The 20,243-nt window shown below is 38.8% G+C and overlaps 1 protein-coding gene across 1 annotated transcript; it reads left to right on the forward strand.

Moving 5' to 3' along the window:
* The first annotated feature begins 573 nt into the window (after window positions 1-573).
* On the forward strand, window positions 574-18,441 carry LOC113684991 (protein retinal degeneration B). The gene is made up of 18 exons (XM_027202433.2): window positions 574-931; window positions 4,927-5,214; window positions 5,611-5,659; window positions 5,908-6,110; window positions 6,731-7,289; window positions 8,489-8,643; window positions 8,896-9,208; window positions 9,532-9,713; window positions 10,046-10,583; window positions 11,199-11,525; window positions 11,763-11,911; window positions 12,101-12,220; window positions 12,762-12,878; window positions 13,570-13,718; window positions 14,149-14,298; window positions 14,544-14,727; window positions 15,076-15,207; window positions 15,622-18,441. The coding sequence occupies exons 1-18, from the start codon at window positions 854-856 to the stop codon at window positions 15,892-15,894; spliced, it is 3,966 nt and encodes a 1,321-aa protein (XP_027058234.2). The 5' UTR covers window positions 574-853; the 3' UTR covers window positions 15,895-18,441.
* The last annotated feature ends 1,802 nt before the right edge of the window (window positions 18,442-20,243 follow it).

Raw genomic sequence — 20,243 nt, forward strand, 5'->3', positions numbered from 1 at the left:
CACCTTCTTTTGTTCTCACAGAATCTTGATGCTACCTGTGAAGCACCCATGGCAACATTTGTTGAATAGACACACGTCAAGAAAGTTTTTTTTAGCAGTTTTTTTTTTATAAGTTTAAAAATAACGGAAAATATTAATATGCCTCGTAGGCGCTCCAGAGTTGAAAGATCATGTTCCCAATTTAGAATGGGCACCTGGTTTAGTCCATTTCCAAGATTCCGAGAGCACTTCCCTTCTCGGTTTTTTCTTCCATCTTCTTTTTCCTGCTAATAAAAAGCTTCCGCCCTTTCATTTCTCTACCTGTTTATTTTCATTTGAATCTCTAAGGCTTCATATGCTCCAATCGGAAATTCACAGAAAATTGGTAGGTTGGAAAAACTAGGGAAAAAAAAATCATGACTCATCCTTGTTTCTTTGCTCTGTAATGACAACCATCAATCAAAGAGTACCGCGTAATAACTCGTTAATTCTTGAATTGTATAATACGTAAGAGCAACTCTGACACAATCGCTTGTGGATTTTCAACCGCAATTTTGATCATAGCGTGTCTCGACGTCATTTTTGACGTATAACGGGACAACCAGTTTGGGATCTGTTTCATAAATTTTCTATAATCTGAAAGTGAGGCTCGCCATCTGTTCCGATACTACGTGACGTCATTCAAGATGGCTTCCGGCCGGCGGAGTATGAGTTGTGTTTATTTTCAGCGGACAGCTTGCAAGCTGTTCGACTCTTGGACATTTCGCTTTTATGTGAAACTAACGTTTCTGGCCTTCGATTGAAACAGGCCATCGAGAATTTCTCGCGTCGATCAACATCGCTTCGAATCTTCGTTGCCCTGGTACGAATAATAATGTTGATCAAAGAATACAGAATTCCTCTGCCGATGAGCGTGGAAGAGTATAGGATAGCTCAGTTGTATATGATCCAGGTATGGTTCTTTTGTTCTGAACTATGTTTTCCAACTGTCCTACACGTTCGAAGGAGTTGGATCGCGACTGCAAACTCTAGACGATTTCGCATACTGTTTGTTTCAGTGTTTGTATATGTACATGTCAAAGTTATGTACCTCGAACACAGCCTGAGCCTTGTAAACAAGCTTTCAGTTACCAAACCGGCGGACGGCCGATTTTTTTTTTCCTGACGATATATTTATACCTTAGACAGATATTGTGTTTTGACTGTTTCGATTGCCTCGGTAGTGAATTTTCTTGGCTTAGAATAGGCGACAAATTATGCAAAGTCTATTGTGGTTTAGATAGTAACTTTTTGTTGTGGTGTCCACGAATTTTTTCTCGCTTTCTCTCTCGTGACATTGTTGACATAGCTCGGAGCTAACTGGATCGAATCATTTCTTGGAAAAACAAGAACATACAATCATGATTTTAACGAATAATTTGTCCATTTCACGAAAAAAGTGCGATCAAAAGTCAACTGAGGTATCTGTATGTTATATTTCTCGTTATAATCTTTTTGATGCTCGTATGTTTGTCGACATCGTGAGAGTGAGTGAAATCGAAGTGAAATGCACATTTGCACATATTTGCATGTCAAGTCGTCTGTGAAGTTGACACATTGGCGTGGGCGCTCTCACATGTCCGATCTTCATGTCAAATTTTCCGTCTTTGAATTCCGAACAGCCTCTCTGTTCTCCACACAGAAACTATTAAAACCGTTAGATGCGAGTCAGAGAGCTTAACTTGTAACATCACTGCGGAGATTAAATCTGGGGAACGAAAATTCGAACTGTGGCTTTGATCAAACGGGTGTCGATTTCATTACCTTTGTCATAGCCTTTTCAAATTATTTTTTGGCTCCATAAAATCCCTTGGGGCAGATTTAGGTTCAACATGATATTGTATTCAACACTTTGTGGTATTTTATCTCAAAAACCTTTAATAAGGACATCCATTATTTCTTCCTTCAAAAGCCACTAATTTCCCTTTTTTACAATTTTTATTCAAAAAAATTACTTGGGCACATTGGATACCCAAATGATGGAATTCAGCTGTTTTGTGGTTTTAAACATTTTGTTTTGCCGGTCTGAATGAATATGAATACTTTTGGACACAGGTCAGTATTAGCATTTTGATAATCTCAGCTGTTTTGGTTAAAAAATTTGTACTTGCTATCATAAACAAAATATTTTCACCAATTGCTGAGATGTGCCTCTTAGCTAAATTAAAATATTTGATAAGCTCCACTCAACCATAGAACAGAAAATTCTGCAGAATGTAAATATAACACTGTCTTCTACTTAAGTTGGTCCATAATTTATATAAATGTCAGTAGGTAAATGAATAGATTCATTCCATTTATATTGACTTCAATATCAGTTGTAAATGCCAAGTCGAAGTTCTAGTTGTCTCTTAGGTTAATTTTTTGGGGGATTAATATTTTGTAATTCATAGTCAATAAGTATGTCAGTTATTTTAATTATTGACAGGGATAATTGAGTATTGTTTGTTCTTTGTTTCATGACTGGACAGAGATGGTTACCTCTTCAATAATGACTAGTTTAGCAGTTCATTTCTTAAAAATATTTGGTTGAACTGTAACACATTGAAGACTTTTACTTGATTCCATTTGAGAGCACATTTTTCTTAGATCTTATAAACGGTTGTTTCTGCAACATCAGCATAAGTTGGCTTGAGGGAATTTTGTACCTTGGGATAAGAAAGCGCTAGCCAGCAGAGGTTTGAATTTAGGCCAGATCAAGACAGGCATTTTACTGTTTGGGCTAAATTATATCACCAGCATTTCAGAAACAAATAGCTGGCAAGAACACTGGCCACTGCTACCTCTGGAGAACACTGTTAGGACCAGTTGAAAGGAAGCACTAACAAAAGAAACACTACCTCTAAACTAAAGAAATCTGCCAAAAAGTCTTTAAAAAAATTGTAAAGGGTCAAACCCATTTTAAAAGAATCCATGAGTTAAAAGTCATTTCAAGGCTCAGTATACTTTTAAGGTCAATGAAGGATTATTCTTTCACCAGCTTTAAGTCAATGAATGGTTATCTTCAATTTGATGTACTAAGGTGTTGATTACATCACTGTGATCATAGATACTGTATTATTTATGTTCATTTGAGGGGATTGTTATCATTACATTTTGTAATTTTTATCTTTCAATTTTTTTCTGTTGTTGCATTTCAATCTATATGAGAATTGTTTTGATTATCCAAAAAAAATTCCTATAAAGTATCCTCTTTTCATGTACATGCTTCATTTTTTAATTCTGAGTTAACATTTTGGTTTTCTCAAGAGATCACAGTAATAATTGCTCATCATTGTTTGAAAGATTTTATAAGAAAGATCTTGGTGACAAAGTCTATGATAGCTCCATAAAGAACTCTTCATCAGATGATGGTTAGCAGTGTAGGAGAATCATGATCACCCAATACTCCATCATTAGACAAATTAAATTTATAATTTGATGCCCTGTTACCTCTCCTTTACATTGGCCAAAAGTTGACCATGTGACTTACAAATAACAGCGTACAAATAAAGATCTGCTCACTGCATCCAATTGCATACTTGTCAGTAGAAAATGTCAAATGCTTTCTCTAACCTATTAGGAAGGATTTTCAGGATGATAGTTCTGAAAAATGAACTTGCCTTGACCTTCAGCCCCAACTTAAAAGCATCAGCTTAGCACTGTCAAATCACAAAATAGTAATATTTTTCTCAATTATGTCCAGTTATTCTTAATTATTTGGAATTGAAATCATTTGCTTCAATTTTGGATAATTTAAAATAAATATTAGATCCTCCAATAAGAATTCACAATTAACACTTTTGATTACAATTCAAATGAAAGTGTTGATAGGGTTGGCAGCAATGCAGAATGAGACTTTTTTTATCACTTGTGGTTTGTAGAATGAAAGAAATATACACTTAAGAACTTCTCATTATGAGTCACAAGATGACCTAACACAGGGTTGGTGGAATGTTTTGTAAGCTTTTTTTTAACTGCTTTGAAGGTGGGATGAGGTGTGCTTAGTGGTGGGCAAAAATTGACACCTGCAGTAAGTGCAAGAGGTACCAATATGAGTCACAAGATGGCTTAGCATAGGGTTGATGGAATGTTAAGTACACTGTAAGCCTTTTCCACTGCTGGGATGTGGGAATTAAAGAAAGTTTGAATGTGGGATGTAGAGTGTTTCGAGGTGGACAGAAATTGACATCTGCAGTAAGTCCTAGCATAGGGTTGGTGGAATGTTAGGTACTCTGTTACCCTTTCTACGCTGCTGGGATGTAGGAATTAAAGAAAGTTTGAATGTGGGATGCACATGGATTATGGTTAGAGATGGACAGAAAGGAGGAATGTAATTGTTTGGTGGGTGAAGGGGGGGAGGGGTGGAGCTTCTATGTCTCCCCACCTCTCCTGATAACAACTTGATGAAAGATTGTGCACCAGACAGCTCCACAACACATTTTGTTTGAGTGTTTTGATTGAGATTGCGCCCATTCCACTCTATTTGTAATACATGCATTTTGAAAGTTTATATGATTCAAAGAAAACTTAGGTTTATTATCTGAACAGAAAGGAGGAATGTAATTGTTTGGTGGGTGAAGGGGGGGAGGGATGGAGCTTCTATGTCTCCCCACCTCTCCTGATAACAACTTGATGAAAGATTGTGCACCAGACAGCTCCACAACATATTTTGTTTGAGTGTTTTCATTGAGATTGCGCCCATTCCACTTGTCTGTCTTAATGTATATGGAATATATATTTTGATCTGGATAGAGGAAAATACAAATGAACCTGGTTTGAAATGGATTTGAATGGAAATTTAATTTAAGCTGAAACATTTAGATACATGTAATTAATTTCACTCTATCAATTACCTTATTTAAATAAAAAGTTAATGCAAAGTGAGTCAAATTAGTTTTTATCGACTTCTTCTGTTGTTCCTGTTAGAAAAAGAGTCGGCTGGATAGTGTTGGTGAAGGCAGTGGAGTGGAGATTCTTGAAAATACTCCTTACACAAATGGCCCTGGAGGAAATGGACAATACACAAAAAAAATCTATCACATTGGAAACCATTTGCCCAGCTGGCTGAAAGCAATTCTGCCAAAGGCAGCTTTAAGAGTTGAAGAAGAGGCATGGAATGCCTATCCATATACCAAGATGAGGACAACATGTCCTTTTGTAGAGAAGTTTTTTGTCGATGTAGAAACATATTATTACCCTGATGCTGGACAGCAGGTACATATTGTGGATCATTGTCAGTATCTGAGTGATTTTGCACCAACCCACTCTAAACCCAACAACAGTCGACAGTCAAATTAAGGTTAATGTTGAGTTAGGAGAGGGGTAGGTGTGCAGTTGCTCAGATACTGATATTGATTCCATATTTCTGCATAGTTTATTTTAGCTTTGATACCAGCATTTTGTCTATGCTATAAAAATTTGCTTGTGAATCATTTTAATTTTTCTTGTCATTTGTCTGCACCATGTCAGAGCAAACACCAATCTTTATTGATTACTACTGAATAGAGTGCTTTGAGTTTGAATTCTAAACAGTCTTCCAAAAATAAAAACTGGTCAAAAGTTTGTGTGGATATTCGATATTTTCTTATTGTGGTGTACAATTTCTTTCAGGAAAATGTATTTAATTTATCACCAGTGGACTTACAGGGAAGGGAAGTAGGTCAGTGTCTTTATCTACAACATTGAAGTTTGTGTTTTCTAAAATGTGTCTGTTGTGTGGATTTGTAAGAGAGCTTGCATCTACTGGTAATTTGAAGCTGCTAAACGTATGGCAATCAATATGAAATTTTGTTGCTTTAGCTTCAGGAAATCAAATTCTTTCTCTTCCAAATGGTAATGACCAAGAGATTTCTGCTCCTTATTCCTATGCTCACTAGCAAATTTACTTTTGTGAAAATTTTCTTACAGATATAATTGATCCAATTAAGGATCAAGTGTCCTCCTCAGACTACTCTGAAGAAGAGGATCCTTTGTTGTATCAATCTACCAAAACAGGGCGGGGCCCTATGAAGGAGAACTGGCTGGAGCAGTACAGAGTAGACAAGCCTCCGTCTGATGTGATGTGTGCATACAAGCTAATAAAGGTTGAGTTTAGATACTGGGGAATGCAGGTAAGTGTTGATAGAGAAGGATTTCTATGCTTTGTAGCTTTTAGAGGGTGTTTTAAATTTGTCTTTTTTTACTAAAAACTTTCTATGTAGCTTTTAGATTGTGGTGGACAAAGGTAATTGCCTGTACTTGTTAAAAAGAATCCCCTTTCTATAGAGAGGATATATGATTTTTGCCTTTTTTTTGCTTAAAACAATCATATCCACTGGATTACCAATAAGAAAATCAACCAATCAGAATAGTCTTTCTCTTAATCTTTCGTTGGGCTCCTCACGCAATACATTATCTTCCAACAAGACAACGGGGGAAAGAGCTTGTTTGTGACAAAGCTGAAGCCTGGTTGCAAGGGAACTATCAATCAGGACTTTTTCTCGGGGAAAAGTTCACCCTGTGCCAAACTTGGGAAATTTTACGCGAGGCTAAGCATGGCTGATTTCATTCTTGCTTCTAGTTGCTTGAAATAGTCTTTGACTACGACGATTGTTTAATTGTAAAAAAACTTTGAGTAAACGTGAGTACTTAAATTTGAGGTCGGCAAAAAAGGTGCTCTACTTCAAAAGTTTTGGAAATACGTAATTGTTTATAGTCAATTGACATGTTATCCATTCGGTTTTTGTTTCAGAATAAAATCGAACATTTTATTCACTCGAGTCTGCGTCGCCCGATGCTAATGGGGCACAGACAAGCTTGGGTGTGGCAAGACGAGTGGTTCGGACTGACAATCGAGGATATAAGAAAGTTAGAAGAAGAAACACAAAGGGTGTTAGCCATAAAAATGTGTAGATTGTCCGATCATGGTATATCTAACACTGCTTCTGATAGAGACAGCGACCAGGAGGTGGGCTTTGCAAACGACAAAGGCCGAGGCAGTGTTGTTTATGTCCAAGAAAGCAATAGTGCCTCCAGGTTAGAACTAATTTCTAAAGCTTCGCTCGAAGAAAACGAGAGCACTATCTCTCCTTCACCCGTCGCAATCACAGTGGAAAAATTCGGATTTGATAACGAAGATAACGCAAGGAACTCGAACGGTGTGGAATGCAATGGCTTAGCTCAGACAGACCTAATGAGTTCTAACGCTGAGAAACGATTGTCACGTACAGATATGTTAAAAGGTTGGCATATGAGTACAATTGAAGCCAATGATTCGGATTCAGCAGATGATGAATTTTTCGACGCTCAAGGTGAGTTTAATTTTTCCTCTCTGCTAAACCTTTTTTCATAGGGAAAGGTATGGGCGGGGGCTCTCCGGGAAGTTTTGATGACAAGGGGCACCGGTAAATTTTAATCCTACGAAATCCGTTCGTTTTTTACCCAATTTTAGAAGAAATAAGTGCAAATTATGGCATAGGAGCCTCCTAGATCTACCTCCCTTATACTTAGTATGCTTTATGGAAAAACTTTGTGCAAAAAATTGTCCGTAGTATTCATGTAGAGCACCTACGATACCAAGTTAAAACCCACTTGAAAGTTTCCAGTCCAGACGGACACTCTTCAAGAAGCTTAAAATTGAAATTTTGTTATACCCAGTTAAAGATTCTAAACCCCTAAAACCGTCTTGAAGATGTTAATGACATATTAATGCAATTAATGAAATATTAATAGATTATTTATGTCGATAATTTACGATAAAATTCGCATTTTGTTTGTCTCAAATTCACGAGGGGCTTCAAATAGAAATATTACACTTGATGTAGCTACCATTTTTTGAGCGTGTTAACTCTTAGTTTATCTAAGTTTTTTTGAGGGTTACATCGTTTTGTACAAATCTTTCGATATTGCAGATTGGTTGTTATGAATGGAGGGGAATCGTTCACATGACCCTCTCGTCAATTCGGCCATTTTAAACTTATTAGTGGTATTTTAAAGTAATATAAAGTCTTCTTAATACAAAGTAATATATTTTTTTTACTCTGTAAACATTTTTTTTTTAGATTTTTTTTAATAGCTAGGTTTAATCAACAATCTTGTATATATTGTTGTAAATATTTCAGTAAACATTTTTATACGAAAGGTTCAATTGATTGATTTTGTGGGAAAATCTCTTAAAACATTTTTAATAGTTAGGTTTAATTTAAAACTAGCTAATAGGTAGGTCTACGACAGCTTTTTTAGCTGCTACTTTTCGACCTACGTTAACAAACAAAGTATGTATGTAACGTATGTGAAAGCCTGATACATCCTGTTTGAACGAACACGTTTCAACAAACAAATATTCATGGGAAAGGTACTTCTGGTAACAGAATTACCGCTTTGCGATATGAACTTAAAAGGTTCTTATCGTCTAAGGTGAACATATCTGACAAAATAAAAAGCACTAAGAATTCTTTAGGTGTTTATTCTCGTACTCACTTGATTGTTTTCTCGTCCGTCGACATTGCAGAGGAACTTGAGGAGCATGCTTTTAGCTCGAATCTGCTGACCATACGTAACGTGGAACTAGGTAACAGTTTCAAGAGTTTGGAGTTGGACACAGATTCTTCTCGGGGCAGTAGAGAGTCGTTAGACTCACTGGCGTCTGAACAGAGCGCAGATAAGGTAATTTTAGTGAAGAGTGTTAGTTCAATTACTATGAATCAAAATAACGCTATTAATAAATACAGCTATTGAAAGACGTCTAAGAAAGGACTGTGGGTAGAAGACTGTCCGGCGCCATAGTACCTCTGACTAACTGTTAAGTAATGCAAAAATCAAAATCAATAATTTTCTCTTATCTTTTAGTCACCTCGGCTCTTAAGAAAAGAAAAATTTTGCAAAAATCAAAATCAATAATTTTCTCTTATCTTTTAGTCACCTCGGCTCTTAAGAAAAGAAAAACTTTGCAAGAAAGTTAGTGATACTTCGACATGCTCGTTACCAGCCTCTCGCATCACAAATCTCATTCTGGTCATTAACGGCGGCACGCAATTAGACACTGGACTGGAGCCTTCGTCGCGTGAAATGGACTTTAAACTACTCCAGGATGCATTTGAGGCTGTGATAAACTCACACTACAGAGGAGCGGAAGGAAGGATCGCACTGAGACTCGTGGAGTGCCCTGCCATTTGCTCCAAGGCTCTTAATCTGTTGTCTCAGCTGTGTCCCTATTCAGAAGGTGACTCGGGTAAGAATTTAAAATGTGGTTGTTTTTTTACTTGCAGAGCAAAACCCCACTATGAAGGTTTGTACACTAAGGAATGCAAAATCTGACTACTGTAATGCATGAAACTTTGGTCGTAATATCGGAGGAGTTAGTTTGATTAGGCTGTAAATAAGGACAAATTCATAACTGGAATACGACGTCCGAAATATTTTTCAAAGCCAATCCGAAGTTTCTTGAGTCTTTCAGTAAAGGATAAACCATCTTTTTTCCGTTTAAAATTAGTTGTATTATTTAATGTAACCAATGCAGTGAGATATTTATACATACGATTTTCACTTTCTCAGATGTGGCAAGTGTAAACAGTGGCTTCACCCCAGTCTCCAGTAATTTTCCTCTCAGTGCGATATCGCTGATGGTTTCGTCGTCCCCTTTTTATGACGAGGCAGTGAACTCCATGGTAGCTGCCACAAACATGGTGTACAGAGAGTTCTTGAAGTCGGACGAGGGCCAAGGCTTTCGTGGAGAGGTCAGTCCAAAAAAATGATACTTTTATACTAGCCAGCGGGGCACACAGAGTTGTTTCCTTTTTTGCGTCTTTCGCACGAGCGAATGGTTTCGTTTGTTGTTGGCTTACACAGCGTTTCTTGTAGGGGTATTTCCTGAGAGTCACAAACACTCCTTCTTAGATTTCCCAGGATAAACTTAACATGAATAAGTTAAGGAAATGAACGTTAAAAGGAGACGCACCCTACATGTAGCTTCATACTCAACAGCTAAAACGCGAGTCTTACTCATTTTACAGAGGTTTACCTGACTGAATTCCCTAAATTCGTGTCTTTTTTCGTATTTCTGCTTCAGGTTTGCCTCCTCGGCGACTGTATAGGAGCTCTTCTCGCTTACGATGCCCTAACCTCTGGTGTCAACACCACGCATAGCCGCACTCAGAGTTTCATCACAAACACGTCGACACTTTCCCCGAAAGCTGCGTCATTCGCTGCAAGGCAAAATGCAGACTCAAACGGCGGTGTGATGAGGAAACCTCGGCGGATCAGTAGTCACACTCCTCCCTGCAAGAGCAGTCTGGAGAATTCTCACAACCTTAGGCTGAGCCTGAGCAGCGGAAACATTCGAGAAAATGTTGACCCCGAGACAGACGAGATGATTACTGCTCCGCCAGTGGATGAGATGGAAGACAACGCTATAATCTCACCTAGCCTTCTCAGCAGGGCGGCCAGACAGCATACGTTTAGCTTCGACACTATGTCCTTGTCGGTAGAGTCAGTGGACAACGTGATGTTCGATTTTGAAGTTAGCAAATTTTTCGCGTTTGGTTCGCCCATTGGACTTGTGTTAGCATATCGAAGGTTCTTGAATGGGGAAGACAGAGGAGGTCTTGGTAAGAATTTATCATCACAAATTTTCGCCCCAAAACCTTTGTGCTTTTAAACCTGGTTTCCGTTTAAAGTGACAAAAAAAATGCGTTAAGCGATCGGGATGAATATACGGATGCTGAGCCAAATGATCATAAACGGCGGAGATGATAAGGAAGACCTGTATCGTTCGGACAAAAGTGAGGTTATATCGCCAGTTTCTAATTCTCCTTCTGTATCAAAATGAATCAGCATTAAGGTCAGGAGAACAAAGGAAATGACGATGATCGCCAACTACAGAAGCTCCTGACTGTTAAACTTATTCTTGGGATCAGTACCCAGTATACGTAAAGAGATTTATAGAGAATAGTTTGGACAATATGCATACTGATGTTAGGGTGTAAAGTGGAAGGCTCTGTTTTGAAAATTATCGCGCGGATCATACAAATTATCACAAAAGCTGATGCGACCGGTAAAATCTAGGTAATCATTTGGAAACCAAGCCATGGACATTTTGTTGCGCATGCGCCGATGGGAAAGAAGCTACGTCAATCATTGCTTTGTGTTCTGCCCTAAGGGCGAGGCCTGGAACAGCTTTTGAAACTTTTTCTAATCCTGATTTTATTTCCTTTTGCTATTAGCTCTTCCGCCCAAACCTGCCTGTAACCAGGTTTACAACCTGTTTCATCCGTTTGACCCATCAGCATCCCGAATCGAGCCTTTGATCGTGAGTCAGTTTTCCCAAATTCCGGCCGTCAAAGTACCTCGTTATCACCGATTCCCACTGGGTGATGGCCAATCACACGTACTCAGCAACGTCATCGGTGCTTACCCAGAGTTGTTTGTTCCCCAACCGCCTTTAACCCCTAGTTCCCGGTCCTTTACGGGCATGGTTCAACGAGAGAGCAACTTGAGCACGATAAGTCTGGTGTCTAGTGACAGTTCTGGAGGGGCAGATCTGGATATGGGTATGTCAAAAAAGGAAATGATGAATAGTTTAAGAAGCTCCTGAGTGTCAAACAGATTCTCTTTGTCAGTGTCATAGTAAATGTAAAGAAAACAGTGCGAAGAGTAGGAATTTATTATTATTAAGGTGAAAAGGGGAAAATTAATCTTGGATGCATTGGTTTTTCTTCACCACGTTCCACTAATATGACTGTGTGTCAAATGTCCATTCTAACGCTGTCTTCCATCTCCTTTTGTAGCTGTTCAAAACTGGTGGGGGATCAAGCGCGTGGACTACGCGCTGTATTGTCCCGAGGGACTTCAACAGTTTCCCACAGCTGTACTCTCGCCTCTCTTCCATGTCAGTTATTGGGAGTCTAATGACGTGGCTGCGTTCGTCGTCAGACAGGTATAAACCGGTTTTGCCGCTTGTAAATTCTCTTGGCACCCTTGCCCTCACCCTATGCCGGAGAATTTGCTACACAGACTTGACGGTGCGGTTAGGTCACTAAAGCCTCCACAGAAAATTCATTATGGTGTGTACTTGATTCGTTGACCGGTGAATCTTAATTCTGATATCCGCTTTTCATTCGTTTAGATTCTTCATGGGGAATGGGACATTTCAAGTGCGTCTTCTCCCAGCAGAAAGTGTCAGACGTTTTGTCCCTCCCAACCCAGAGAGAAGTGGTTGAAACGGAGAACTGCCATAAAAATCAAGGTATCTTTCCCACTGAAAAGAAATTTCCTGTTCAACCGTGCGTAGCTTTCCATCATGTTCATGTGACACCTGGAGTTGTGTAGTTTTACTAAATTAACGTTGCAACCTGTGATCTACTTTCATACTGTTATCTAAATGTCGCGTTTGGAAAAGAACCGGCGGAACGTTTTGAACGATTTTAAAGCTTTTTAAAATGAAGAATCAAAGGGGAGATGCACAAAATGAAAAAAGTTGCTAGAAAGTCTTACAAGTTTGTTAGGGTTATCCTGAAACAGTGTTGTTTTACTTAACCGTGAACGTCAAGAACGAATTGTTGTTTGACAGCCCGAAGCATCTTCGGTAGTTAACATGACCATTACAAAATTTTGGTGATTGAAGTACGATTACTATCATATGACCCGTAGGGCCCTGCGGGCAATCCCTTAGAAAACCATGGTGAAAGCTGACAAGTGTAGTTATGACCGCGAGCCAAATATTTTCCCGTCCAGCTCGAATAAACTCAGTCTTTAAGTACATATTATTCATTTTGATTCCTTGGCAGAACCTGAACGCCAACCATAGAGCCAATGATTTGGTAACCCTTGAAGGTCTTGACCAGGTTCTCACGGCCAGGTTCATGTATGGACCTCTAGATATGGTATCTCTGAGCGGTGAGAAGGTAATGAACTCTTCATGATGGTCCCAATACACTCTGTGATTGGTTTTGAGTACTCACGTCACGTCACGTCATGTCACGTCACGTTGTGCTATGTCACAGCACGCCACGGTTTTAAAACTCACGCCACATTTCGGCCAATCAGTTGTAAAACTAACGCCGTTCGCGACTTGTGTACTTGCGTTGTCCTGTTCTTAAGATTTGCATGTACTTAGCTTCTATATCTATGAGCTCGACGTAATGTTTCCTTTGTTTGATTGGCTTTTGTAACTGCTTTCGCTTTTGGGTGTGTGACACTCCTTAGAATTAGGAAATTGTATGTAACGGGTAAGAGAGATATGTTCGGTGAATCTCGTGTAATACGAATTTCTTTAGCGGTTGCTCTCTAATTCGTTGAGTATACATCGGTACAAGCCTTCTATCGGGCAGGGAACCGTTATAACGTGGTTAAGAGCGACTAAATTTTTAAAACTATATCCGCCGTCCCATCCATGGAGAGCTTGGAAAATTATTCAGCAGACACCCTTAAATCTAGGCAAGTTGGGGGCAATAGATAGAGAGTTGCTTGAATACTGCATATCAGTAAGGACTAAAATTTGAGTTCCATGCATGAAGGTGTCTAAAAGATCTTACACACTTCGTGGTACTGAAACCGATGTTTTGCTAATCCTTTGTTTCCATTGCCCTTTTGTAGGTCGATATTTACGTAATGACCGAACCTCCCTCGGGAGAGTATGTTTTATTCGACACCGTGATTACCGGAAGCGGAGGAAGGCTATCGTGTACTATTCTTGAAGAGAAGAAACTTCCGGTTGGCATTTACCCAGTAAAGTTGGTCGTCAGGTGTGTGAAATATCTATGGTCATACTAGGAACCAAGTAGATCTGGTCTTTTGACTCTATAGATCAGAGTAGAAATTCTCCCCTCTTGTTTCTATATATTTCCTTGTAAATATGTTGTGTGATATTGGAGTGATATTGATTTGATATTGTGAGGAGAAGGTATATCTTAATGGCTTCTGATATTTAGAGGGTTAAGCGTAATGTATCTAACTATCACACTAGAGGAATGTTATATTACCTTACAGAACGCTTCTCACCGTAATTTGAAACGGATTTAGAATCTGAAAGGGCTTGTTGTTCAAGGAAGATGATCTCTCTTTGGTGGACTTGAACGATCCTAAATTCCCCATCTCTATCCTTCAGTGGCATCAATCGATTGAACGTAGGTGCCAGACTTAAGTGTTTTTTCAATCTTGCCTTTTTTCTTTCAGAGGTGATCATACCTGGGTAGACAGTAACGTGGCCGTTTTGCCGCCTAAGACTGAGGCTGTGGTTTTCAGTATCGACGGCTCGTTTGCGGCCAGCGTCTCCATTCGTGGTAAAGACCCAAAGGTCCGCGCAGGCGCCGTGGATGTCGTTAGGTAAGTTAAGTGTTGTGTGACGCAGTGGAAGAATCATCATCGTCATGATCATCATCATTTTTTTTTACTTTTTAACAATTAAAAAAAACTTATCTACAGCTGCTATAATTTATAGAAGGCGAGGAGACCCAGGAAGCCACCGAGCTTCCTTCCTTTCTCGTTAGTGTTGCTTTACACACCCTCCCCACCCAGTCTTTCTTACGTCCTGGCTATTCTCTCATCAATAAATTTTTGTCTTCTTCTAGACACTGGCAGGAGTTAGGATTCCTAATCGTTTACGTCACAAGTCGGCCTGATTTTCAGAAAATTAAAGTCATGTCTTGGTTGGCGGAGCACAATTTTCCGTATGGTCTGGTTTCTTTTGGGGATGGAATCTCAAAAGAACTTCAGAAACATAAAACTGAGTTTCTTCGATACCTTGTTAATGATGTAAGTAACTGACCACAGAGGTAAAATGCTCAAACGGTAGAACGCAAATGGAATGAACCTATTATAATATAAACGAACGGTTGTGTATATAAACGAAAGAACGAAGATACGAACGTGCGTATGTCTCTGTGTACGACGAACGAATGCAGACGCGAACAAATTGACCCAGGAGCGAATTTAGAAACCTTACGAGAAGTTTAAATTTTTCTTATTAGTTATATAAGCTCAGGCTTTATAATCTAAGGAAAGGCGACTCGCGCATACTGAGCCAAGGAAAATACTCTGCTCGTAGGTTACTTTTTTTATAGACACTAAGACACTAAGCCTTTCCTTTTTTCTGTCTGGCAGTGTCAAGTACAGATTCACGCTGCGTACGGATCAGTAAAAGACATATCGGTGTATTCGTCAATTGGAGTCCAACCACATCAGATATACACAGTGGGAAAATACCATCCAAGGAAATACTCCAAACAAACTCAGGTAATTTTTCGGCTCTGTTGAGTGCCTTGCAGCACACAGAAAAGTTTTCGTTCGTTCATCTAGATTGAACTGCACAGCCGGTGCCAAGGTGATTATCTGAGGTTCGAGTTTAAACGCGCGCGAATGAAAAAGGTTTCTTGTCGACAGAGAGGTATTAGTTTGATAGATTCCTCTTGGTCTACTCGCGCACCTTTCAGTTTTTGCTCTCTAAACCTCCTCCCGCGCACAGCAGGATTTATTTGCCCTAAGTACCAGGGGAGATCTCAAGCGTTAGGAAGTTCTCGCATCCATTTGGAATAACAAGTTTGCATGCCTTCAATATTAACATTGCACCTAAAAATGGCAGCTGATTCCTCTCGCCCAAGTCTGAAGGGTTTTATTATGTCAACAAAGTATCTCTTTCTTTGTTTTCAGTTCCTAAAAGACGGTTACGCAGCTCATTTGACTGCGCTCACTACACAAACTATTTCAAGGCCTGCAGTGGGAAATTCTCGTTTGATCCTTAGGCGCGGTTGTTTTGGCCTTCCCTCGCGTGTGTCTAAGACAAGACACAGGCTAAAACGGTCAATTTCAGACAAACCTTCGTTTGAATCTGATAAGGATAGCTCGACAATATCAGGATCGTTCAATTACTCTTCCTTTAGACAGACTAAGGGGCGGTCGGTGAGTAAGTTTAATGAACAGTAGTTGAGGAAAATTACTCTTAAAGTCAGTAACTTGTAGAGGATTGCATTTAAGAGAGGGATTGTACATATATACAGAGATCATTTTCATTTGTGTGCGCGGTTTTGCGAAGATCTCAGGGCTTCTCCTCAAGTGTCTCACGTCTGAGACACATGTTTGACATACCACGTGACTTACGTTTCAGCCAGGTCTCTCGAAAAAAGGGTGTCCGTTTGAACATGTTCGGCTTCCTTTTTCTAGTGAGTTGAACCGATGCCTCAAAGTCCGTGGTTCGAGTCCCAGGCCACCCTTGTAAGTAGCGAACTAGTTTTGCCATCTCGAATGGGAGACTGGCAACCATTGTTATGCTTACATAACACTGAGTTTGTGACACTTACTTTCTTGGCCTGACTGGCATTGAGCTTCTGAAATTGTTTTGAGATTTCACGCTTCCTCCTGTCTATATCGTAAACTTTGGGTTATTTAGATAAAACTGTGTGTAAGTAAACATTTCTGCGTTGTTGAGAAAGTGTAGTGAAACCCTCTATTCATGGGACACTAACTCAGATTTTTAAAAAACCGTTTTATTTAGGATTTTCATTGAACAAAGGCACATATTTTCAGGGGTGTTTCCCTTCGTGTGTTTTGTGTTAGTGTATGCTGTTTTACCCTGTGTTTAACAGTCAACCTGTAAGAGATGTCGGCGATTTAGAATAGCAAAGTTGTAACCACGAAATAATTATTGATTAACAAAGAATGAAAGAGTAACCAATGAATATTATGTTATGTTATTTAGCTGTCAATTATCTGGCTGGTCCATACATAGACATGTATTTTTACTTATAGTGTAATATTATTGCAGCACATATGCCGTTATTATAGTTTATCTATGTCCAGACTTGACTGTCTTGTAATAAGGAAGAAATTTAACTTAATCGAATAGCGTCGAACATTCGTCGTCCATTTTCTTCTTTTTTTTTTTTTTGTTCTAAGTGTGAATTTATAAATCCAGGTACATTAATATATCTTGCAAGAGAGAATTTGTTATAGATGTTCCTTGAAATTTTAACTTGAACATAATTTCTAAGCAATCGAAACAAAAATCTTGATGATCTGAAAAAATAATCGTTAAACACTGGTGCGTAATCATTTTCATTTGTTAAGAAATAGAGCTGGCCTTTTTCAGTTGTCAATGTCTTAAAAAAAGAGCACATTGTGGCATACAAGAAAATGATATTGTAAATAATTAATGTATTTATTATATTAAGTTCTAAGAGTATATATTGAAAAGTATTTACGTTATGATTTTTTAATGATTCCAGACTTGCTTTGATCAGCAGGTTGAGAGTGTCATGCCAAATAATTTTAGCCGAACAAAAATTGTATTGTTTTCCTTTTTCGTTTGAATGCAGCAATCAGATTATATCTCCGATCATGTGTCGGTCAGAACTCCCTTAAACTGGTTTCTGTCACGTGCTAGCTAAAATAGTACGTTTTTGGGTCACTTATAAAGCGCATTTCGATTGAGTGTCGTATAATCAAAACCAGAGTAATGACAGCTGTCAATCAAAGGAAGGAAAGTATCGTTAAGAGGGAATGAGAACGCGAAGTAAAGAAGAGCAAACTGCCTGAAGCGCGGGAAAACGCAAGTGACCAAGTCGCGATTTGTTTGAGTTTTGATCTGATTGGTTGAGAGAGCAGCACGAGTTTTCTGAACTAATCACAAAACGAACTAAAACAAAAGCAAAGAAATAAATCCCGGAATACTGTCGGTACTAAATTAAAACTTGCCCTGTTATGTCAGAAGAACTTTTGTGCACTGTAACGATTTGCAGTGATAGCAACTAGTGTAGTTGAATAATTACATTCCAGGCTCAATTGTTCGTTTGAGGTGAAAGTCATCGAATTTCTCGAAGAAAATCACAGGACTCCTAAGCCATGTAAATGCTTCTATTGTGAATTAATCAGTAGTTTGTGGTTTGACTCCTATGCGCCATAAGATGTGTTGCTGTATTTCAAAAAGTTGATCTTTATTTATTTGTATAATGTGTTAAATATTGTGAAGACAGTATTAATTTATTATAGTGTTGTAATATAATGAATCTATGTGACGATTAGGAACGTAGTGAAGAGACACACCCTAGGTTATCACAGAGAGTACCCCCGCTTATGCCTGCAGGAGAAGTTCATATATTCCTCCATGTTTCGCTCCTTTCACTCCCACGATTTTTCACTTCCCAGATTTAAGTATCGATTCTCCCCACTGTCCTCCATATATCTTTTTAATTCAACCTTTGAGAATTTGGCTTTAGTCTAACTTTATCCCTCAAGTGAAATATAAGTCTGCTTTCCATCACTTTCCTGTATAATGATGTTTTGATATTTTAAGGAAGAACGACTCATCACTTACTCGTGGGAGTGAAGGGTTAAATTGGAAAACAGGGTACCCAGGTAGTGAACTAGTGTTAAACTGTACAAGGTGAAAGGAATGACCATGATATAAATAATAACAACTAGAAACATGTACAGTGAAGTTGTAAATGATATTAAACAGTCATTTCTGAGTTAAAATGCTTTGTCTTCTTGAGATTATGTCTGTGAGCAGGAAGTGTGACAATTTGCCCTTCCTTAATCGACTTCTTCGCTTTGAAGCCCAGGGTAAAAAGAATCAAGCGTGTCTGGTCAACGCCTCAAACTAGATAATCAATGGAAAAATAAACCAAACTATTTTTCCATTTCTTGAAGTTTTCAACCTGTGTTTTCATTCCTACAGTAGTGAGAGGGTGGCCTGGGTTCGATTCCCACCGCTGTGGCCTGAGTTCGATTCCCAGAGCTGACGTCACATGTGGGTTGAGTTTGTTGTTGGTTCCCGTCCTTGCTCCGACTGTTTTCCTTCTGGTACTTATTTTCCTCCCTTCACAAAAACCAACATTCTAAATTCCAATTCTACTTGGAAATGGTGGAGAAAAGAGCCGCGCACTTCGTGGAATGTTTCCGTTCCCGTTATTATTGTTATTATTACTATAATTACTGTTTGAAATGCTATTTTTTTATTAACTGAAAGTGATTTACCACCGATCCACATATTCCGACTGTAAGCAGAACCTTAAAACTCATGTTACATACTCATAGCTCGTTGTTGAGCATTTTATGTCACACTTTTAGCTAACTGAGAACTAGTTACTTCAGTCATATGGCCGGAGACTTTGCGTCAAGCTATATCTGTATTTTTTTTTTTTTACTGCAACGGGATCCAACTTATCGTGAGAGAGCACTGCTCGGGATAGAGCCCAAATCTTTACGATGACATCGATCAAACTTTCTTTCTTATCAACACAATTCAATACCTTACGCCTCACTAGACAGTGCTACAAATGGGGTACTTGGTTAATTCGCTTGAAAAATTCATGTTTTACGGTAGATTTTCATTGAAATATCCCGCTTGGCTAGCGGAGGGGAGGATAGGGGAAGGAGGGGGAAGTTTTTTGTTTTTGTTTTTTTTTTTGTTTTTTTTTTTAGGAGGGGGAAGTTACTTCGTCCACGATGCGCTGTCTTCGCAAGTCGCACCCAACTTCAGGAATATACCTCCCTCTTGAATCAATCAACTTCCCCCCGCCTTCTCCCTTCGATCGATGGCCACGCAGGCTATATATGAACTGAAATGAATAATTCATCTTCAAAACGATTCGTAAGCCTCTGAATTTTGTTCAAAACATCCAATAAGTCCCGTCTGTACTGAGTATGGTAAATATTAGTTCGGTGCGGTGATAATTACGACCTGCAGATGATGGAAAGGGGCGGTTGTGATTTATTCACAATTCGAGGAAACAATCACTTTTCAACTACCCACAAGCAAATATTGTCACAACAAGTTGACAAGTTTGGAATTCAAACGGCTTTAGGAACTGCCCACATTCTCGCTTGTCGATCAGAGATATAACTCCCTCTTTACCTCTTCAGTCTATTAAAACAATTTTGTATTAGCAGTCCATGGGAACATACAATAGAGGTTCATCAGGAGAATTTTAAGTGTGGGATACCGCTATTGTTTTCGCGGCTGTTTTCTAAAGTTGATTTGCCTATTCTTTTCTGAAGATACTGGGCTTTATTAGTAGCAGATATGTTGATAATCTTTCAGTTTCAAGAAAATTAAAAAAGCGACTTAAAACGTTTGAATATTACCCTGGAGGAGGGGCTTTCTAGATGTTCGCGAGAATTTCAACATCTGAACGGAAGCTTGTTAATCCTGTTCGGTTGTATTTAAATAGAGTTCATTTTCCCCTTTGAGTCGACCACAACAGCTTAGTTTAATCGCACTAATATTAAAAAACCTGTTTTTAGCTAAAAAACTCCAATGAACATAAAAGCTTTTA

Source organism: Pocillopora damicornis, chromosome 12, assembly GCF_964200805.1.
Source record: "Pocillopora damicornis chromosome 12, jaPocDami1.2, whole genome shotgun sequence".
NCBI lineage: Eukaryota > Metazoa > Cnidaria > Anthozoa > Scleractinia > Pocilloporidae > Pocillopora > Pocillopora damicornis.